Genomic DNA, 22,084 nt, shown 5'->3' with positions numbered 1-22,084 from the left:
ATCATAAAGACAGCTTGTCTATATATCTCTACAAAGGGTCTTTGCCTCCCCCCAAGTTTTATTTCCAGGCATCACTAGTACTTCTAAGGGTGGCCAATAAGTTACTTCAGCTCATTACCCACTATGTAAAACAGTATTTACTTAATATCTCCTCAAGCTCTAAGGACCAATAAACGTAAGACCTTCCTCAGCAACTGAATGCCTCTCTCTCAATTCAGCAATAACAAAAGTATACATTATTTTAGACGTACAATATGCCAGACTGGAACAGCTTTGAGGGATACAGGAGTCATAAAAACAATCTGTCACAAACTCTACCCACCACAGTGGCCATTTGTTTAAACATCTGGCCAGCTTTGTTACTGGATTCCTTCAAAATTATTTGACGAATGTATCGTACAGTCCTTGAGGTTATAAACAGCTATATTGAGAGCAGTGATTTCTGAAAACTGATCCGTTAAGGGACCATCCCTTCCTTCTGGCACACCACAAAGGTAGAAGGAAATAAAGCCCGCCAGTGCCCGTTTCCCCTAACAGGGTAGTAAGAGCTGTCATAGGCAGCTGGAAGAGAAAAGTGCCCATTTAAATCCATTTACGAGCCATTTCTGACACATTTAAACATGTAAAATGCTCTCCTCTCAGCTCTGCCAACTGCAATTTTAAAAACACTCTGATATACATGCTATTTTATGCTTTTTAGTAAAGTATTAAGGTATTTAATTATTATTCTGTATGATCCTTGGTGTTTTTACTAGTAATAATTATAAATCATTTTTTAAGCCAAACTTTTTAAAGATAAAATTTGGTACACTTAAAAGGGCAATATTTAGTATATGTGTTTTTGTTAATGCTGTAAGCAAAAGTCTGTAAAGTAAAAGACAAAAGGTAACTACTTCTTGAAATACAAAATTACCTTCCCACTCATCTTTGATGTGATCTCTGACATTCAGATTGATGGTAACATCTGCACGAACTCGGGTTGGCCAGTTTTCACCTATGTTGGGTTTGGCAACTTCAACCACAGTGAATGCCACAATGGGTTGGGCCATTCGTGCCCAACCACCAAACACTACACCGCCATACTCTGATTGCCTAAAAAGCAGAAGCAGATGATTACTCAAACAAAAAATAACTTTGCCCAACTTTTAGACAAGTTAAATTAGTAACTAAATACACATGTTTAGCTAGTATTTAAGTCCTAACAATAATATGGAAATCTTATTCCTAAACTAAAGAAAAACATATAATTTATATATGTAAGAGCTGAGCCATTTTGTCAAAGAATAAAATTATCCAGCATTCAGTTTTATATTTTTGCCCTTTCTTCTTCTTCAGATAGTTGCTCAGTTGCATCCAACTCTTTGTGAGCCCATGGACTGTAGCCTGCCAGGCTCCTCTGTCCGTGGAATTCTCCAGGCAAGAGTACTGGAATGGGTAGCCATTTTCTTCTCTAAGCGATCTTCCTGATCCAGGGATTAAACCCAGGTCTCCTGCACTGCAGGCAGATTCTTTACCATCTGAGCCATCAGGGAATATTTCTAAAAGTTGTTTCAAAAATGTTTTAGAACAAATTAGACTTAAAAAAACTAAAGATAAGCAAATGATATCTATGCAAATGCTTTCTTTAGGGGACAATATTTAAGATATTGAAAAGATATTGCCATGAACGGGAGTAATCAAGGTAGGCCTAATAACGAGAACCACTAACATGCAAATACTCATTATTGCTTCTTATACTAGTGCTTTAGCTTTTACATTAAATAGCGTATTTGGGAAATGTGTAATATTAAAAACTGCAGCAACACTCCAATATTGGAAAGTACTACCTAAAATAACATGCTTACCAAGATAAAGAAAAGCAATATCCTAAGGCTTTTGTAAATAACAAAAAATTGTAAAACTACATGACATTAAAGAGTGAAACTAATTAAAAATAAAGTTTGCTATTCCAAAGACTTGGTTAGTACTGAAACAATTTCTAAAAGGCAATGTGTGTGTGTGTGTGTTAGTTGTTCAGGCATGTTCGACTTGGCGATCTCATGGACTAACCCTCCAGGCTCCTGTCTGTGGAATTCTCTAGGCAAGAATATCGGAGTGGATTGCCATTCCCTTCTCCAGGGGATCTTCCAGACTCAGGAACTGAACCTGGGTCTCCTGCATTTCAAGCAGATTCTCTACTATCTGAGCCACCAAGGAAGCCCCTTAAAAAGGCAATACCTTGAGCATAAAAGCTTCTGTAATAATTTTCTATCACCTTCTCCATTCTTTACAACTTTAATATAGTTGATAGACCATAAAATTCATTCATTGTAAATGTGTAATTCCGTAATTTTCAATAGATTTATAAAGTTGTTCATTCATCACCACAATCCAATTATAGAATATTTTCATCATGCTTTAAAAGATCCCCCTCATCCACTTCAGTCAATCCTGTTCCTACTCCCAAGCAACCACTAGTCTACTCTCTCCAATTCCTTCCCTCTTTATAAAATCTACCTGCAACACGAGGTATTAAAAAGTGTAGATTTCTGACCCTCATGAGCACATTCTCTTATACTGCTCACAGCCTCAAAGTATGATTAGAACTGTGTAATGAGTAACAATGCCTCTACTACTTTTCCTCCTTCAAGACATGAAACAGAAAGAAGACCCACCCTTTTAGATCTCATTATTTTTAACAGTTTTCAATGATGGGCAGAAAAATAAATTTTTCAAAATTTAGAAAAACTTATTATCAGAAGTTATCTCAAAAGACATATGTTCTACTCATAGAAAATAATGTAAGCTAAAAAAATTACTTTATAAACCATAAGAACTGTAAGTATTTATTGCTTTATTTGGCATTTAAGTAAAGTATAAGTGCATTCTACTTGATGAACTGCTAGCTATGAAGTCCCTACTTTGCAAAATGATCAAAATTTGGTCCAGAAGCTGAACATATAAGTGTAAGGTAACCATAAATTGTAAGGCAGCTTTCTGATCAAGCACTCCCCCGGGGTCCAAACAATGGGCAGTGATTTCAGCAAAGCTGTGGGCAGAGATGATCAGCCAGAGGGTATACAAATCTCACAGTGCTGGCCTGCCCACTGACTCAACTGATTATTAAGTCAAAAATACTTTATGCTGTGTTTTATAGTCTCACCCAGAATAACTTTCCACATAATAACTAATTAAAAAATAGAACTGTGTATGAAATAAAATATGGAAATGAAAAAAAAGGATCATAATCACAGTGTCCATGCAGCTCTCTGTAATTAGGCAGGAGAGAAGCCTGGAAGATACCTGAATCAGTTCACATTTAAAACATATTAAGCTTTTCACAAAGAATGCAGTATAATTATATATATGTCTGCATGGTATGACACTAATGTGATGAAAAATTCATTTTACAGAATTCTTTTACTCGTTTTCAGTCATTTGTGATATGTAACTTATTGCCGGTAATAATTTCATACTTCAAATGAAACAGTGAATGAAGGGCATTTACCCAAAGTCAGTCATGTCTGAAAAGCAAAACTAACCATCACAAATCTTATAACGCAGAATTGCCTATAACAGAATGAAAGGCTTTTCCTAGCTAAAGGAGTTCCAGACGTAAGCTAGCAGGTGGAAAGTTGAGTTTGGGCCAGAAAAGTTCCTCAAATAATGGAACCTACTCAACAGGCCCTAAAAGTGAGGGCTGACGATTCCATCTCTTCAAGGCAACCTATGGAGGGAGGGCATGGGAAGATTTTCCAACAGTCCGCTCTGTGCAATGTTCAGCTATGCCCCTCATCTCCTGCCAGGTCCTTTAGAGAGGCTGACCGAGACTAGTGGTGACAGCCGCAAGAGCAGTTGGGGTAACAGAACACCCCTTTATCATAAGCTTCTCCCAGGACTGAAACTGCCCTGCCTAGTACACGCCTGCTGGCCAGCCCATCCCCTCCCCTCTTTACCCTTTTACTATCGCCCGACTTACTCCCACTCCCACCCCACCTCCCAGAGCAGTGATCTCTCCTCCCTTTCCCTCAGTCTCACTCTCAAGTACCCAGAAACATATTTTCTATTTTAGTATTTTGGATATATCTAATTCACATTAAACAATTTCTCAAAGAATAAATATTTCATATTTTAAAGTGCATCTTCACCAGATGTATTATTTCCAAATACATGTGTGAGGTTTCTGACAGAAGTACGTCAGCCACTGTTTGCGTCTCTTTGTTGCAAGTGGAACCAATTTACTAACCATGGCTTCATTCTGCTGACACTATCCTCAATGTCTTGCCTAATTTCATAAGTTGATTCTAAGCGGAAGAGATTGAAGTTCCTTAGGAGGTAATCATGAAGAGTCAAAAACTGCAAATTCAACTTGGGAAGAGCAAGACAACCTGAAAAGGAAAATAACATCCATATTGAATTTTTCTTTTTTTTAAATCAGACATCTGCTTTATATATATATATATATATATATATATAAAGGCACCACAAATTTGTTAAGAACCTAATTTAATAGTGTTTAAAATAGAGCATATTTGAAAAGGTCTTATTTTTGTTTCCATACAGAAACTGAAACCAAGTTAATGAATGCCATATATTAAGATTGGGAATAAGGATGAATTTCATTAATATATGTAGTCTGTACATCTACGACTCATATGCAAACAGTGCTTCTAAACAGTGCTTAAAGATACTTAAAAGAACTGACACAAGTGGTCTAAAAAATTCTTTCCTTACCACCTAATTTACATTTGGCAAATCTCAAAAGAAATAATGCTACCATAAACACAGCCCATGACCAAATTTACCAAGGAAACTGAATTAGCATATTATATTACATAACTCTATCTTCAGTGATCACCACTGTGTTCTGAACCTTTGCCTTTCTATAGACTTTAAGGATAAGGCATTGACTTTATATTATTCCTGGAATTCCTTTTCTTCTCTGACAATATTAATGAATACAATTTTTTACATTACCCTCATGTAACACTATTTACCTTGGATAATAAATAACCAAGCACTCAGCACTTACATCAAAAGGTCAAAAAAGAAGAACCCCAAAATACATTTACAGTGACATAACTAAAGTTACACTTCTAGCATTATTCGGTCTCCTTAAAACACAGTTTTATGGGCACATTTTATACAGCATGATGCACACACACACACACACACATACCACTACTCATTAGCGAATGCTTAAGTTTAATAAAAATTCTTAATGCTAAGCATTCAAAACACTGAATAGTTTCTAGCTTCTACAGTTGCACTTGAGGGTACCAGAAAATTACCCTAATGCATGAGGAGTACATCATGAGAAATGCTGGGCTGGATGAAGCACAAGCTGGAACCAAGATTGCCGGGAGACATATCAATAACCTCAGATATGTAGATGACACCACCCTTACGGCAGAAAGCGAAAAAGTACTAAAGAACCTCTTGATGAAAGTGAAAGAGGAGAGTCAAAAAGTTGGCTTAAAACTCAACATTCAGAAAACGAAGATTATGACATCTGGTTCTGTCACTTTATGGCAAATAGCTGGGGAAACAATGGAAACAGTGACAGACTTTATTCTTTTGAGCTCCAAAATCACTCCAGATGGTGACTGCAGCCCTGAAATTAAAAGATGCTTGTTCTTTGGAAAAAAAATTATGACCAACTGAGACAGCATATTAAAAAGCAGAGACGTTACTTTGCCAACAAAGGTCTGTCTAGTCAAAGCTATGGTTTTTCCAGTAGTCATGTATGGATATGAGAGTTGGACTATAAAGAAAGCAGAGCACCAAAGAGTTGATGCTTTTGAACTGTGGTGTTGGAGAAGACTCTTGAGGGTCCCTTGGACTGCAAGGAGTTCCAACCAGTCCATCCTAAAGGAAATCAGTCCTGAGTATTCATTGGAAGGACTGATGCTGAAGCTGAAACTCCAATACTTTGGTCATCTAATGTGAAGAACTGACTCATTTGAAAAGACCCTGATGCTGGGAAAAATTGAAGGCAGAAGAAGGGGACGACAGAGGATGAGATGGTTGGATGGCATCACTGACTCAATGGACATGCATTTGAGTAAACTCTGGGAGATGGCAATGGACAGGGAGCCCTGGAGTGCTGCAGTCCATGGGGTAGCGAAGAGTCGGACTCAACTGAGAGACTGAACTGAACTGACTGATATAGCAAACAGAAGTATGTTCAGGTAGATATGATGACTTCTACACTAACTTTCATGTTACATCTGAATGCTGTACTTCATTACCATACCTTCCCCAGAATAGTATTCAGTTGGGACAATATTTTCATCCCATATGATCTTCTCAGTTGGATACAAAGGCATCTGGTTCAACTGCTGAATCTGAGAAATTCGACGCTCATGACGAGATACCTAAAAGAAACAAGTTTAGGAAGAAAGTCAGAAACATCTTTCTCTAATCAAAATAACTTATTAAAAAATTCGCCATGAAGTATGGAATGAGACATTTCATATTTTCATAAAACTTAACAAGAGATGCTTTTTCCTTTTTCCACGTTCTCCATAAATCAAATACGAAAGAGGTACTGATTGTGATGAACTTTGGAATTTGGCAGATCTGAGTTTAACTCCCAGCACCTCTACTTACGGGCTATGTGGATGCTGGGCAAGTTACTGCAAGCTCCCTGATTTTAATTTCCTTTTCAGTAAAACAGATTAACTCCCCTCTTAGGTTTCCAATAAAAATGAAATGGAATCCTGTAAAATAGTGTCAAAGAGCTCGGCACATGCCGAGACCTTAAAAAAGATAATGCTATAGCACACGGCACTCATTAATGGAAGAACAAAATGGGGGCCCTAAGTCCTAGTTATGGTTTTCACTCTTGTACTAACTGGTTAAACAATCTGGGTAAGTTTAGTAATAACTTGGCTTCAGTAGTCTTTGTAAAATGAGAATAAGAGAGCTGGACTTAATGATCTCTATGTACCCCTCCATTGTTAATATTTTAGAGATCTATCTCAAATATAGAAATAAGTTTGTTACCTAGTTAAGAGATGCTAAAATAATATTTGAAAAATGTGTCATATTCTTTTCAGTAAAGATAGTATTGTTTTAGAAAAGAAGACACTGTACTATCATGTAAAGAATATGCATATTCTAACTTTTTAATCATAATTTGGTTGGCTATTAGTAGAATTCAAAGCCTGTGAAAATCTTTTAAGAGAGGGAGAAAATGAAAGATAATGATATCACACTATAAATTTTTAAAACTGTTTTCTTTTCACATAACTATTTAAATTTTAAGGATGAAATTTTAGCTGTAAAACCCTAAAAGGCATGACAGGATCAGTTTTATACTCAAACCTATTTTCCATTAGAAAGGTTCCTGGAAAAATCCTCATTTCTTTCTATAGTAAGGATTTATTATTAATCTCCAAAACCTGACTTACCAGAGAAGATTTTACATTGTCAGAAAATAGGACAAGGAATTTTTAGAAAGCACTTCCAGTCAGAGACAATGAAAAGTGATTTGTAAGAAGGCAGGCAAAGAAAGTGACCCAAGACACACAATTCATCCAAGTGAATATATGGATAAAAAGTAGTTTCCATACTTGGTTAATTTAAAACCCTTCCCCAGAATTTCTCTCCAAATGGCATTAAACACCTGTCACCAGGCTTAAAACACCTGCTACCAATAGTTTCCTGTTACTACCCAAAAACAAGCATATCATCTTCCTCTTTACAGTAAGGAACTGTGCTTTAAACCTTATATTAGCTTGAAATATATCTCAAAACCATTTGCCTATTATTATTATGCAAAAAAAGATCTATACAACACACCTCCATGCAGTGAAAGTTTATATAGATATAAAAATATGTTTGAAACATACAAAAGACAACTCATTCTTATAGTAATCAGGAAACAGAGAATTAAAATAAGCTTTAAAAAAAAAAAAAAAAACCCATGAGACTCCATTCAGGAGCCGCTTTAGGCATTACGGGCCCATGAGACTGGCAAAACTAGGAGACTCGTAACGTCCGATGCTGAAAAGAGCTTACGGAGACAGACTCCAACACAGTGTGGATGGGAGCACACAGCCTCCGAAGGACAGTTAGACTGCGTCTTTTATATTTTCAATAAGCACATGCTTCAGTCAAATAATTTCACTTCTAGGCACCTCTCCTAAAGGCCCACATCTGAGCACAAAGGGGCCTATATCAGGACTGCATCATTATTTGTAAGAGTGAACACTGCAAATAGCCTAGATCCTCATGGTAGGGTACGGTTAAATAATCATCCTCTTTAGGAAATATTTCATGGAAGTTTAAAACGTAAGGTATATCCATTTCCTTCAAGTTTGCTATGAACCTAAAACTGCACTAAAAAAAAAAAAAACTTTACAAAAAGCTTGAGTTAATGCTCAAACTAATACTCATTTCCCAAAATGACTGAGGAAGTGATAATTTTCTCTATTTCTAAACATTCATGAATTCTCTAGTGATAAAGGTATGGTTTAACATTCAAGGTGCTATATTTAGGTAATAATGTTAAAATAAACAGATAAATGATATGAATACATATATTATCCATGTATGTGTGTTTGTGTAAATGTAAACTGTGATCACTTAAAGGCAGAAATGCTGTCGGTCATCTCTGTATCCCCAAGGTCTTTAATCCGGTGCTTGAAACAGATGTTGCTCATAAATGTCTGCATGGAATGAATCCACACCAGAAATCAGTTTTAAGAGGTAAGAGACTTGAAAAAAGTAATCTAAGAGATGAAAAAGAAATCTGACAAAGTCAAATGCTGATATGATCCAAACCAGGTAAAAGAATCAACCAATTTTTTAGCCCAGAAAAAAAATCTCTACCAACCTACATCTTTAAGAATGATTCAAAAAGGTAGGAAAAACACGCATAATTCAAGGAACACTAATATTTACCAACAATTCTAGAAGAAACCCTTTATCAAAAGTTGTGTCTTCAGCTTTAGGAAGGGTTGGTAACAAGCAGAGGTATGATGCCACCTGGTGGAGGGTATTGGAACTGCAGAATAAAAATATTGAGATCAGAATATTGTCTTATAACTTCACTTTTGAAAAGTAATTTTACAGGCTGCTTGAAAAGTTTTACCTAGAAAATATAATCCTATGACACAGCAACAAATATATGAAATCATATATGAATATTAAACCTCTAAGACAGACTTCTCAAAGTCTTCTGCAAACCTCTCATAGTCCCTAGATCTTTTCAGGGAGGTTTCAAGGACATTTTTTCATATCAATACGAAGACATTATTCAGGCTTTTTCTCACTGTCTTTACATGTATAGTGACAGTGCAAATGTGGCCGTGGGTAAAACTGGCAGTCTGGATCAAAGAAGTGACACCATCCAGTGCTGTGAGACGTGATCACGGCATTCCTGCTGCCACAGTCATTTTTTAAAAAAAGTGAAAGTGAAGTTGCTCAGTCGTGTCCGACTCTGCGACCCTGTGGATTATAACCCACCAGTCTCCTCCGTCCATGGGATTCTCCAGGCAAGAAACTGGAGTGGGTTGCCATTTCCTTCTCCAGAGGATCTTCCTGACCCAGGGATCAAACCCAGGTCTCCCGCATTGTGGGCAGATGCTTTAACCTCTGAGCCACCACTGGCTCTTTTTAAAAAAGTCAATTTTAAAAATGTCCATGATGAAACAGCAAAGATTTATTGTTATTAAATTTGGACTTGAGTATCTGTTTTTTAGAAATTCTGTGCAACAGAACGGGAAGTACATACTTTGCACACGCTTTTTACTTGAAAGAATGACTGACAACTATGGTTATTCAGATCTGAATAAGAGCAAAAAATCTGACTTCCCTGGTGGCTCAGACGGTGAAGCGTCTGTCTACAATGCGGGAGACCTGGGTTCGATCCCTGGGTCGGGAAGATTCCTTGGAGAAAGAAATGGCAACCCACTCCAGTACTCTTGCCTAGAAAATCCCACGGACAGAGGAGTCTGCTGCAGGCTGCTGTCCATGGGGTCGCAAAGAGTCGGACACGACTGAGCGACTTCACTTTCACTTTCAAAAAATCTGAACAATAATAAACCTGTCACTTCAATGAAAATAACAGTTTTGACAACTATGAATAAAGCTACTATATAAATCTCTAGACAGATTTTTCTGTGAATCTAAGTTTCCACTTCTCTTGGGTATGTCTGAGAACACTAGATCACACAGTAAGTGCATGCTAAACTGTGTAAGCAACTATCAAATTTTTTCCAAAGTGGCACGATCACTTTGAAGTCTCATCAGCAATATATAAGAACTGCAATTGTTCCACATCTTTGTTAAGAGTCAATACCTTGTTGCTTTTATAAACGATTCTAATAGGTCTGTAATGGTATCTCATTTTAAGTTTGCTTTTCCCTAATAACTAATAATGCCAAATGATACTAGTACCTTTCTATAGACTCACTGAAATCTACATATCTTCTTTGGTGAAGTACCTGCTCAAATCTACAGCCATTAAGTTGTTTTCTTGTTACTGAGTTCTAAGATGTCTGGATACTAGTCCATTATTAGATATGAATTTAGCCAGTATTTTCTCCCAGTATGGGGCTTCTCTTTTCATCCCTTAACAATGTCTTTCAAATGGAAATTTCAAATTTTGACCAAGTCCAATTATCAATTTTTCCCTTTATGGGCTGTGCTTTGTTATCTATGGAAAACTTTGTACAAAGCACAATGACAAAGATTTTCTCCTATACTTCTTGTTAAGTTTTAATTGTGATATTTAAGTCTATGATTTATTTTGAGTTAATCTGTGTATATGATATGAGGAATTGGTCAAGTTTCATAGTTTGCATATGGATGTCCAATTGTTCTGGCACCACTGCTGAAATTATCCTTTTCCCATTGAGTTGACTTGTCACCTGAGTCAAAAACCAATTAATCATATATTTGTGGTCTATTTCACTCGACTCTATTTCAGTGATCTACGTCTACCTTGTTTTCAATACCACAATGTCTTGATTACTGTGAATTTATAGTAAGTTTTGAAGTTAGGTAGTAGAAATCCTCTAACTTTGTTTTTTTCAAAAATGGTTTTGACTATCTTAGTTCCTTTGCCTTTCCATATTCGTTTTAGAGAAAGCTTGGCAATTTCTATAAAATTTCCTGCTGAGATTTTGACTGGAACACACTTATATCTATAGATCAATTTGGGTAGAATTCATATCTTAGCTGAGTCCTCATTACAAGACCAAAAAAGTTCTACATGCATGAAGATGAATGCTATCTATACTTGAAGTGATCAATTTCACAATAAATATAAATATTAAATCATTACATTATATATATGAAACTAATATAATGTTTTATGCCAATTACTCCTCAAAAAAAAAAAAAAATTAGGGCTCAGAAATCAGACAACCAACTACTTAGGTTCAAACCCGATGACCTAGGAAAACTGTATAAGTTATAAAAAATATAAAAAAGAAAGATATGATAAAGAAAAAAAATTTTTTAAAGACAAAAATATAAATTTTACAAAAAAGAGAGATGTATAATTATATTTAAGTGACCCAAAGATAAGAAAAGCTAGAGAGAAGCTAGTTTTAACTGTCAATAAATAGTAGTGCAAAAAATAATATCACCTAAAGCAGTGCAAAAATAACTAAAAGCAAATAAAGAAGATTAAAATCCAGTCGTCCTTTCATACTGCCTTACCTAAGAGGTCCAAAAAACTTGACCAAGGATTCCCGAGTATCTACTTCTGCCACATTTGAGAGAGCAAAATCATAGAGTTCAGGGAAATGTGCAAAAGCAGCTCTCTAGAAAAGAACAGGAAAAAAAAAATTAATGCCTATATATAACAACTTACTGCACAACAGAAAAAATATTTTAAAAAAATATTAATGCACTTCTCTTTCTTATATGCTTCTCAAATGTGACCTCTGCCTTGTTCAAAAGCACTAAATACAATGCGAAAAGAAAACAGAATTGTTCCAGCAAGAGTGTAAAACCAGAGTCAATGTTCAGTTTTTGATTTCTAAAGTCACATTTTGAATATACATGATAAGACCCAGGAAGGCCAGCTTCACTGACAGGAAAAGACAAAAAACAGAACAAAACATTTCATTATTAAGAACTGGCTTAAAAAAATAAATAAAATAAAGAACTGGCTTAACAAAACTAAAAGGAAGTCTCAAGGGCAACTCCCACTGAAGAGGTATCTGAGGGAGGGGCCTACAGCTTAGTGTGCATGCACCCTGCTTGACTTTGGAACTCAGGAAAGACAGGCCCTCCCAGGATAACACTTCCAATCAACATGGGGTAAGCTGCAAGAAAACAGAAAGAGCAGCATTATGCTGATTTGATTAAGTGTGTGAGAGGTAACATCTCTAGTCCTCCTTAATGCCAAGGTAAAAGTTCCATACGTTTTTAAGTCCCCTGTAGAGGACTGCACAGAAGGTTGCCAAGGTTATGGATAAGGCCTGCCATGAGATTACCACAGACAATGGCAAAATGACCCTGCACCAAGCCTGCAAGTGAGTTCCCCAAGCTAGAAGATGAAGCAGTCAGCTCCCAGGAGGACTCCGGCACCATCAAGATCAAGCACTGGGACCCTGTTAGTAGGCTGACAACCAGCCTCCAAGAGACCAATCATTGAGCCTTGCCGGTGCCAAGAGAACAGCACACACCACACCAGCCATGGTCACTTCTAGGGCAGAGGCAGAGGAACAAAAACACTAACCCTCTGAGAAAAGCAGGAAAAGATATCTGAGTTGGGACTGTGTGCAGGAAGAGCAATGACCTTGAGAGGCAGTGGACCTGATGGTGAAAGATAATCTGAACTTAAGTTTGGCTGTGTCTTTACAGGTTCCCTGCCCTCCTCCCCGCAAAAGACTCTTTAAAAGGTTAGGATCTCAATTACTTTAAATTGAGAAATAAAAGTCTCTTTCTGCCACCAGAGGAAATGGAGTTCAAGAGCAAAATGAGCTCAGTAATAAAAACAAAGGTACTTTTAGGGTATATCTGGGCTGCATTGGTAAATTTCAGTACCATTACATGCCTTTATCTTTAAAATGTATGAAGTATGCACATATACTTTGTCAAGTTGAAATACTCTTTCATAAAATAAAGTTGATATTTAAATGTACCAAGTTTGCCCAATAACTAATATTTTTTGACTGTCAAATATCAATATACTGATTCTCAAGACTGAGGACTATAAAAGAAAACTTTCTTTTTCATAAATCCATCAGAATTAGCAATATTTTAAAAATTCAAGATGAGCATACTATTAAATAAGTACCTTTCCTATTTGCACTATAAAGCTAAAAAGCTAAGTCACTTCAGTCATGTCCGATTCTGTGTGACCCCACAGATGGCGGCCCACCAGGCTGCCTCGTCCCTGGGATTCTCCAGGCAAGAACATTGGAGTGGGTTGCCATTTCCTTCTCCAATGCATGAAAGTGAAAAGTGAAAGTGAAGTCGCTCGGTCATATCAGACTCTTAGCGACCCCATGGATTGCAGCCCACCAGGCTCCTCCGTCCATAGGGTTTTCCAGGCAAGAGTACTGGAGTGGGGTGCCATTGCCTTCTCCATTTGTACTATATAAAACCTAACTTATTTATGACACAACTTCATGGAACAGATGAAAGGCTATAATGCATCTCACTTACCTGGAGAGAAGTGATTCTATCATAGTGAATAGTTGTCATCTCATTCTCTGTCAGAGCGTTTCCAGTCTGGTCGTTAATCTCAAAACCAGTATAGAACTTAAGCATGTCCAAGAGCTGAAAGGAGACGCTTAAATTAACAAACTGTGCAAACATGAGAGCAAGAAGGCCGAAACAGACACTATTAAAAATAATAAATAAGTCCACATACCTTCTTAGAGGTACCGAAAAGCTATAGAATGTAAACACTACAGCAAACATTTCAAAACATGTACAAATGTTTTATTTAGGTGAGAATAAAGTACACACTGTGAATAAATTGTTAAGTCTATCTCATATACTTGGTCTACTTCTACAGGGAAGAACTTAAAACTACAATCCCAATACTAAAGAAACATTAAGGAACTAATCAAAGGAAGTCAATCATTTTAATGGAAAAAAAAAATATTTCTCTACATCACTGTAAATATATAGACCCATACAATTAGCAGGAACTCCTGAGGGTTTATGCCACTCAGAATTTTCTGATGAGAATTTTGCAATTCACAATTAGCGATACTCTTCTCTATATTGAAAAAAAAATAGCAAGGTAGGAGGAAAAGGTAAGTTATTCGTTCCTCGCTTCAGTCTCCATGGCCATCAAGCCCTTTCTTTGGCTTAGTTCCTGCGACTGCTGAAGGCCTCCTTTCCCCCTGTGATGGCAGCATCAACAGAATTTGGGGCTGCATCTGCCCCCCATTTTTATTACTCTTAATTCTAACCTATAGCAGATCAGATATTAGGGTTTTTTTAAATCAAGTTTTATCAGAGTACGGTTGATTTACAATGTTGTGTTAGTTTTGGCTATCCAGCAAAGTGAATCACTTATACATATACATACATTCACTCTTTTTTAGATTCTTTTCCCAAATAGGTCATAACAGAGTACTAAATAGAGTTTTCTGTGCTAAATTAAGTTCTTATTAGTTATATACAGTAGTATGTATATGTCAGTCCCAATCTCCCAATTTATTCCCCCTCCCCAATATTAGGATTATCTAATGTATCTACGTGCAACCAGTTACTGGGTAAAATTTAGTATGAGAAGAGGAAAAGAAGGAACGCTCACAGACACCAGATGAGAGTTTTAAGGAGAGTATGTAAATGTATACAAAAACTTTATCTCCAGCTGTGACCACACCACAGGCAAGTGTTGGAACTTTGTTAGAAGACTTTTCTTCTGGACGACTTTATAGGAAATGGGAAACCCTACTACTCTGTCTTCCTACACAAAGCAGTAAACCAAGTGCACCTGCCTTTCAACCCAAGGCAGCAGACGAAGCATGTGCACACTTCCGCCTTAGCAACCGCCCCGCCACCATCACCTCATGGAAAGAGCCATGATATTAGGCTCTTTGCTAATATTTACTGACATTAAATCACTTCGCTTGAAGTTAATGCTTATCATCTATTTATAGTCCACAGTAGTCACTGACACAGAATCAAAATATATGAGCATGTGGAACTATATCATGCATAATTTAGCCCAATGATAACATCACATATTAACAAAAGTTTTATTTGAATTAACTATTCCCCTCAAATTTAATAACGTTTGTTTTACTGTTTAATTAATAAAATGAGTATTTGGAAGAGAAAATAAGATGATATAACATTAGTAGAGGTCACCAACAAGAGAAGGCATCCACTTTGTATATCAAGACTTGGTTTCACTTTAAAAAGACTAATTTGGAATTTACATCATTCAATTAAATATTTAGCAAAAATTTTGTGCCATGCCCTAGTACCCTCATGTGCATGGCAAAGGAAGAAAAAAATCAACTTAGAAATGAAAACAATAAGTATATTCAGATACACCAATGCTTACCTGGGAAAAAAGATGGCCATCCTCTTCTCTACGAACAAGATTGGAAAGGTAACAGTGAACCAAAACGTGGGAGTCATCCAGGATGGTATTAAACCAGCGTCTTGTGGGGAGTAGGGCCTAGAGAAAATAATCACTGCAGCAGTAAGTCTGCATGCCTCCCAGCAGGAGGTGAAGTCCACTGACACTCAGTGCAGGAGTGTTAATCACAGAGTACCCTCAGCCCCTCAAAAGACACTGCACAAAGCAAAAGGTCTAGTCCATGCTGCAAATAACTCAGTGGTAATGTTTCTAAACAAAGTACAGCACTGGAAAAAAAAAATCTCAGATTCTATCTTGGCCGGTAGTTTTCAAACAAAATCCTATGTGAAATCCCAATATATACTGTGTGTAGGTTTTGAAATGGGGGGAAGGGAGTGAGAATCCCTAACTGGAGATTCCTTTCTCAGTGTCTCCTTCCCACATCGTCCTGTGCTAGTCAGCAAGACAATTCTGAGAAACTATGACAAACATAGTTCGGAAACCACTAATCTGGTCAAATACCCTCATGTTAAAGGGGAGGTTATTGAGATCCTCAGAGATTGTAATTTCTGGCAGAACTTGAATCTGAATGAAGATCTCATGAATGACAGCTAGTCCAATACTCTAATCCTCATGTCTAGAAACCATCCTAGTTCTCCCAATAAGAAATGAACAAAAAGGCTTTTCTTTCAACTTCCTGCATTAAAAAGGGAGAGGAAATGAAAGGAAATGAATTCAATCTGAACTACACCAGCTCTGCATCTGAACTCTGCATCAAAATCTTGCACCTAGTAGCATGAAATTTTTTTTTAAGAATCTTTTTTTTTTAATTTAAATTTATTTATTTTAATTAGAGGCTAATTACTTTACAATATTGTATTGGTTTTGCCATACATCAACATGAATCCGCCATGGGTGTACACGTGTTCCCAATCCTGAACCCCCTTCCCACCTCCCTCTCCATACCATCCCTCTGGGTCATCTCAGTGCACCAGCCCAAGCATCCTGTATCCTGCATCAAACCTGGACTGGTGATTCATTTCTTATATGATATTATACATATTTCAGTGCCATTCTTCCAAATCATCCCCCCGCCACCACACAGAGTCCAAAAGACTCTTCTATACATCAGTGTCTCTTTTGCTGTCTCGTATACAGGGTTATTGTTACCATCTTTCTAAATTCCATATATATGCATTAGTATACTGTATTGGTGTTTTTCTTTCTGACTTACTTCACTCTGTATAATCAGCTCCAGTTTCATCCACCTCATTAGAACTGATTCAAATGCATTCTTTTTAATGGCTGAGTAATACTCCATTGAGTATATGTACCACAGCTTTCTTATCCATTCATCTGCTGATGGACATCTAGGTTGCTTCCATGTCCTGGCTATTATAAACAGTGCTGCGATGAACATTGGGGTGCATGTGTCTCTTTCAGTTCTGGTTTCCTCGGTGTGTATGCCCAGCAGTGGGATCGCTGGGTCTTAATTTTAAAAATTGACAATAGCGAGCAGCTATATCTTTCTTCATCAACAATATCAGGCACACTTAGAAAAGTGAGATGATTAAAAAGATGGTCATAAACCTATGACTTCAGCTCTTTTTAAAACTCTATGAAGGGGTAATTAAATGTGACAGAAAATAAATTGCCCTTGCTGGACTCATGTTGAGTTACTAAATAAGGTTTTTAATACAAACACAGCCCTCTGACAGTCATCTGAAACTTCAAGAGTCAATCACTTTTGACTTTCTTCTCTATAAGACACTTGAAATAGGTACAAAGAAACTAAGGCCAGTTTGAGGTGATAAATACTTCATATATAGTCATGGGTTTAATCTTACATTTATAATCATTAGCTTCCTTAATGATTATGTAACAGAAAAATCACTGCACACTTCTTACCTCTAGATCAATCATAAGTTCAATAAATCTTTCACAGTAATGAACTTTGTCCATAGTGACAGGATCTAAACATAAGAGAGAAAACATGTTAAAACTTTCTTACTTAGGTCATTCTATGGTACTATATCTTAAAACTGGCAGTTATTTAGTTATTTAAACAAGGTTATTCATCTCATTCATCAGAATTGGACTATGATTCAGAGTACAGACCTCACACATTTTCAAAAAGGGCAGGCCTTACCCTTACATTAAGTTCTATAAGTAGGAGAAAATGAAAAACATAGCTTGCATCAGAGACACATTTTAAAAATCAGACCTGCAAACATATTTCTAAAGTGTTTATTTTTAAGAACATTTTCATTTTTAAAATAAGTACAACTTTGTGACATGATATACTTTCAGAGTACAAATCTCTTTTTTTCCTAATGTCAGAAGATGTTCTGCTATTTTACCAGCTGAAACCATCCTGCCAAGATTGTTTCAATTGAAAAGGAGAAAAATTTAGGGTCCCTAGTCTAAGGACTCCCAGCAGTGAATAACCCAGTGCTAGACCTATAGAAGGTGTCCTACAAATGCTTTATTTGAATTTATTTAAATCTACTTATTTATTTGTTATACATAGGCAAATAGAAGGCTTTATGCGAAGGAAGAATATGGATACTTTTGTAAGTAACATATGCCCATAATTCAAACCCTAAAACAACATAACTATAGAATTTCACAGCTAGAAAAGATCTCAGACAACATCTTACTCGCTCTTTATCTTATAGGTGAGAAACTGAGGACCAGAGGAAAATGACTTGATTTTTGGCTGGTTAGAAGAGGAATCCAGTTTTCTGAGACACAGCCTAGGTCATACAGTTGCTAAAACTAAAGAATTTAAATGAGTGACTTTTAAATTAAATCCGTTCAAACTGGTCCTCTGTTGTATCTTCTGTTCTTATTACTGGCAAAGGAAAATAATTTTGTCCAAAATTTTAAAATGAGCAAAATCTGTATTCCATATTTTTATTTATAGCTTGAGAAAATTACTGGAAATGGCCTATTTAAAATTAGAACATGATGCTTGGCACTCAATTTCTGAGTTCTGGTGGATAAAGCTGCATATTTTTATACTAATTGGCCCTACGAGGCATGCTGTTCAGAGCTGAAGCCCTGTTATTCCAATTTTGGACACCAATAAATTCTTATCACTTGCTTTTTATGTGTACTGTGTTTTTTCCTTCTTTTGATAGCAGCCCTGACATTTCAAATCATCCTACACAGATTTCCTTTATAACAACTGATGTGGACAGTTGTTTGCAATAACCTTGCAAAATGGAACTACACACAATCTTTTAAAAATTAGTTTTCTGTTTTCTAACTATATAATCCATCTGGTTTTATGCCCTTTCTAAACTGGCACACTATTTTCATCTCTGTTGCTTCCTTTGCCAGCAAGTTAATAAATTTTGATTAAAGCTCAAGATCAATCTAAGAAATTTTGTTTTCTGACAATATATTATGACGATGGCAACATTTAGTGCTTTGTTAGTCATTAACATTTCTGCAGGCCCTGTATTGTTATATTTACTTGACTTTCAAACCTTTCTAGATGCCATCAGTTTTTTGAGGGTGTGAGGTGGTGGGGTGCTGCCACAGTGCATGGCTTGTAGGGTCTTAGTTCCCTGACCAGAGACTGAACCTGAGCCCAAGGTAGTGAAAGTGCCAAGACCTACCTACACTGTGGACCAGGGGATTCCCAACCTGACACTAACTATTATACATTACTGGTTCTCATTATTATTATTTGTGTCAAGGAAACCCAATCTAAGTCCTCTTTCCAGGTTCATGGTGCTTAACTGAAAGATTTAAATATATAAAAATTAGGTGACAGATTATAAGCATATGACAATTTTTTCTTTATAGTAATACTGGTAGTAATAATATACCCCAAATCTGGTACCATAAATTGGCATCTGTAGCATTATTATCTATTCCTCACTGAATTACAGGTGTGACTTCCAGCTGTAAACTATTACTTGGGGAAAGTCAACATTTATAAGTACACATTGTTGTATTTTAGTTTAAACAAAACTACAATCTCTGATTCATATGTATGGTATAATCTCTGGTGCATATAAATGTGGTACACCTATTGAACTGTTCTTAGATTATATTTCAGTTAGAAAATAAAATATTAACAACCAATGATATATCATACATAGCATACACATACTTTTATTAAGTAAACAATACCCTATTTGCACTCACTAGATGCTTATGTCAATCTTGCCAACCCAGCAAAATGTAGTTAGATCCTCTTGGTACATCGAGCTCATACTCATATACACACATATATGTATCTATATACAGTGGATAATCGTAATATATTTTGAAGTTTATACTCCACACAGTATATACTTCTGTTTCATAATAAATGGGGACCACGATGGAGGAAAATACTTCCCATTTCATCTTGTAGCTTATATCTCAAAATAATCCTCCTTTTCCACTTCTAAACAGTATTTGATATGGCTTGAAAACATTATTCAGTACCAAATTATAAATGCCACGTGGATAGGGTCTGTGCCTATCTTGTTCACCACGTCCTGAAAACCTTGTTCAAAACCTGTGTGTTATAAGGAAGCTCCAAAAATAATTGCTAAATAAATGAACATTTCAATAACCATGCTGGTGCCCTTAAATGATATGAATTTCTAAGGCAGTCACAATACTCAGACTGGTAGCATACTTGAAAAGAGAAGGACATAACTCCTTGTCAATATAATTTAAAATCATTTGGAGAGCAGTTTTTAGACTAAATATAAATACCAGATGGGCATCTGAATGGTAACTTCACAAATGAGCTGAGAAAAGGAAGATAGTTACCAGAAAGTGGGACTGATTTCAGCACAGAGATAAACTTCTGGATGAGTTGTGAAAGAAATCTTCTTTCTTGATAGGCTCTAAAATCAGAGAGATAACAAACAGGGAGCAAATTATTTTTGAGAAATAATTATTTCAAAAGTAAAACTTAAATGCTGAACAGCCTTTCTTACATTGCTCAAATTGTTTCATTTCTCTCTGAAATCAGGACCATAACTTAAACAACTTCTTCCTTGAGAGAAATACAGCATTACATGAAGAAAACAGGAGCCTCATTACTGGCCTAATAACCAGTGAAGAAAGTATCTCTGTCTAATAAAAGTTTTCACTTGTGATTTAAAGGTCAGGACTAGAAAGGAGTTTTCAAAATTTCATTTATAGTCTGCCTTCAAGATCAAAAATCTAATACTTAAGTATGTAGTTGAAATGAGCAATTTCATACTTTAATATGCTTAAATTATTAAATAGAGTATTATAATGTATAAAAATTAACTGTTAGTTTAAAAAACAACTTTTTACTCATTACTAATTTAAGATGCATCATGTACCAACTATTCAAAAACCAATCGTCACATATTGGACAGCTACAAATGATTATGCCAGCCCTGCTGGAAATAACAAGGAGGGAAATGACTAAAATATACTTAAAATGATGACAAGTCATAAAATATAATCAGTAACACAAGCCAACATTAATTAGTAAGACTGCCCGACATTAACTGAGCACCTACTGTGCTAGGATCTGAGCTGCGCTAAGGACATCATACAAGATAGTCGAATGCTGACAGCAGTCCTATGGGACAGGTTCTATAGTCCTGACCACACACCAAGGCTCAAAAAGGTGCAGTGACTTGCCCAAACTTACACAGCAGGTGGCTGTGAAACCTACGAAGTCTGATCATAGAACTTACACTCTGAACAACTATACACAGTCTAACCACTACAAAAAGAGCTGATGTTTCAATGAAAAACACTGTGTGTTTCAGTTCGGAAGAAAGCACTGCAGGCTTAGTACTTGGTCTGGAAGACTGCTTAAAAGGTTAGCCTCAATTAAGTGAAGCAGAGGGGCAAAGGTGGTTAGGAAAGGAATGTTTAAGAAACGATGAAGAGTCTATTGATTTGGAATTAAACCATACTGAGGTAATGGGAAGAGAGGGTTTACGTTTTTAAAAAGTAGTCAAATAATGCAAAGATATCATGTAAGTAGCCCCATTAAGAGGTTATTGATTAGAAAGATATCATGGAAGAGATGAGACTGGAGTCTGAAGTTAAAGAAAGGATATTCCTATTCTGACCCTATTCTCTTGTCCTTATACTTCTCATTTCCTTACTCCCAAACTCGTTTCTCTGACATCCAGCTTTTTTCAGTTTCTCTCATTTTCAGTGATCACCAGCACAACTCCACGCTTCACTTTTGTCCTCAACCCTCTTTTCACAGTTTATATACCTCATTAGATAATCTTACTCATACCTATGACTTCAGCTGCTATCTATGGGTGAACAGAGTATTATCCTTAAGTGGACAAAAAAATAAGAGTCAGAAGAAGTTATCGTAGGCTCAAGAAGTGAGTCCCAAGCATATATACATAAGCAGAGGGAGAAAAAAAATGAGTGGAAAGAACACTTGAAGATGAAGAAAGAAAAAAGGATCATTGCTAGAAGAGTCATGTAATAAATAAAGCAAGAGCACAGGTAGACCAGTTAGCTTCAAAGAGAGAGCAGAACAAACCTCTTGGAGCAGGGGTCCCCAACCCTGTGAGGAACTGGGCTGCACAGCAAGTGAAGCTTTATCTGTATTTACAGCCACTCCCC

The 22,084-nt window shown here is 36.4% G+C and overlaps 1 protein-coding gene across 1 annotated transcript in view; it reads right to left on the bottom strand.

The window, feature by feature from the left end:
• The window catches only part of AQR (aquarius intron-binding spliceosomal factor), an 86,176-nt gene that overhangs the window by 43,620 nt on the left and 20,472 nt on the right, over positions 1-22,084 (bottom strand). The window contains exons 9-17 of the mRNA XM_006057191.4: positions 20,276-20,352; positions 17,405-17,469; positions 15,479-15,595; positions 13,615-13,728; positions 11,656-11,759; positions 8,890-8,992; positions 6,236-6,356; positions 4,226-4,367; positions 914-1,092 (exon numbers count right to left, since the gene is read on the bottom strand). Coding sequence (XP_006057253.1) covers positions 914-1,092; positions 4,226-4,367; positions 6,236-6,356; positions 8,890-8,992; positions 11,656-11,759; positions 13,615-13,728; positions 15,479-15,595; positions 17,405-17,469; positions 20,276-20,352 — 1,022 coding nt within the window. The remainder of the gene's footprint in view (positions 1-913; positions 1,093-4,225; positions 4,368-6,235; positions 6,357-8,889; positions 8,993-11,655; positions 11,760-13,614; positions 13,729-15,478; positions 15,596-17,404; positions 17,470-20,275; positions 20,353-22,084) is intronic.

Source organism: Bubalus bubalis, chromosome 11 (genome assembly GCF_019923935.1).
Source record: "Bubalus bubalis isolate 160015118507 breed Murrah chromosome 11, NDDB_SH_1, whole genome shotgun sequence".
Lineage (NCBI taxonomy): Eukaryota > Metazoa > Chordata > Mammalia > Artiodactyla > Bovidae > Bubalus > Bubalus bubalis.
Note: the sequence above shows the minus strand (reverse complement) of the source record. Positions and strands in the feature narration are given on the sequence as shown.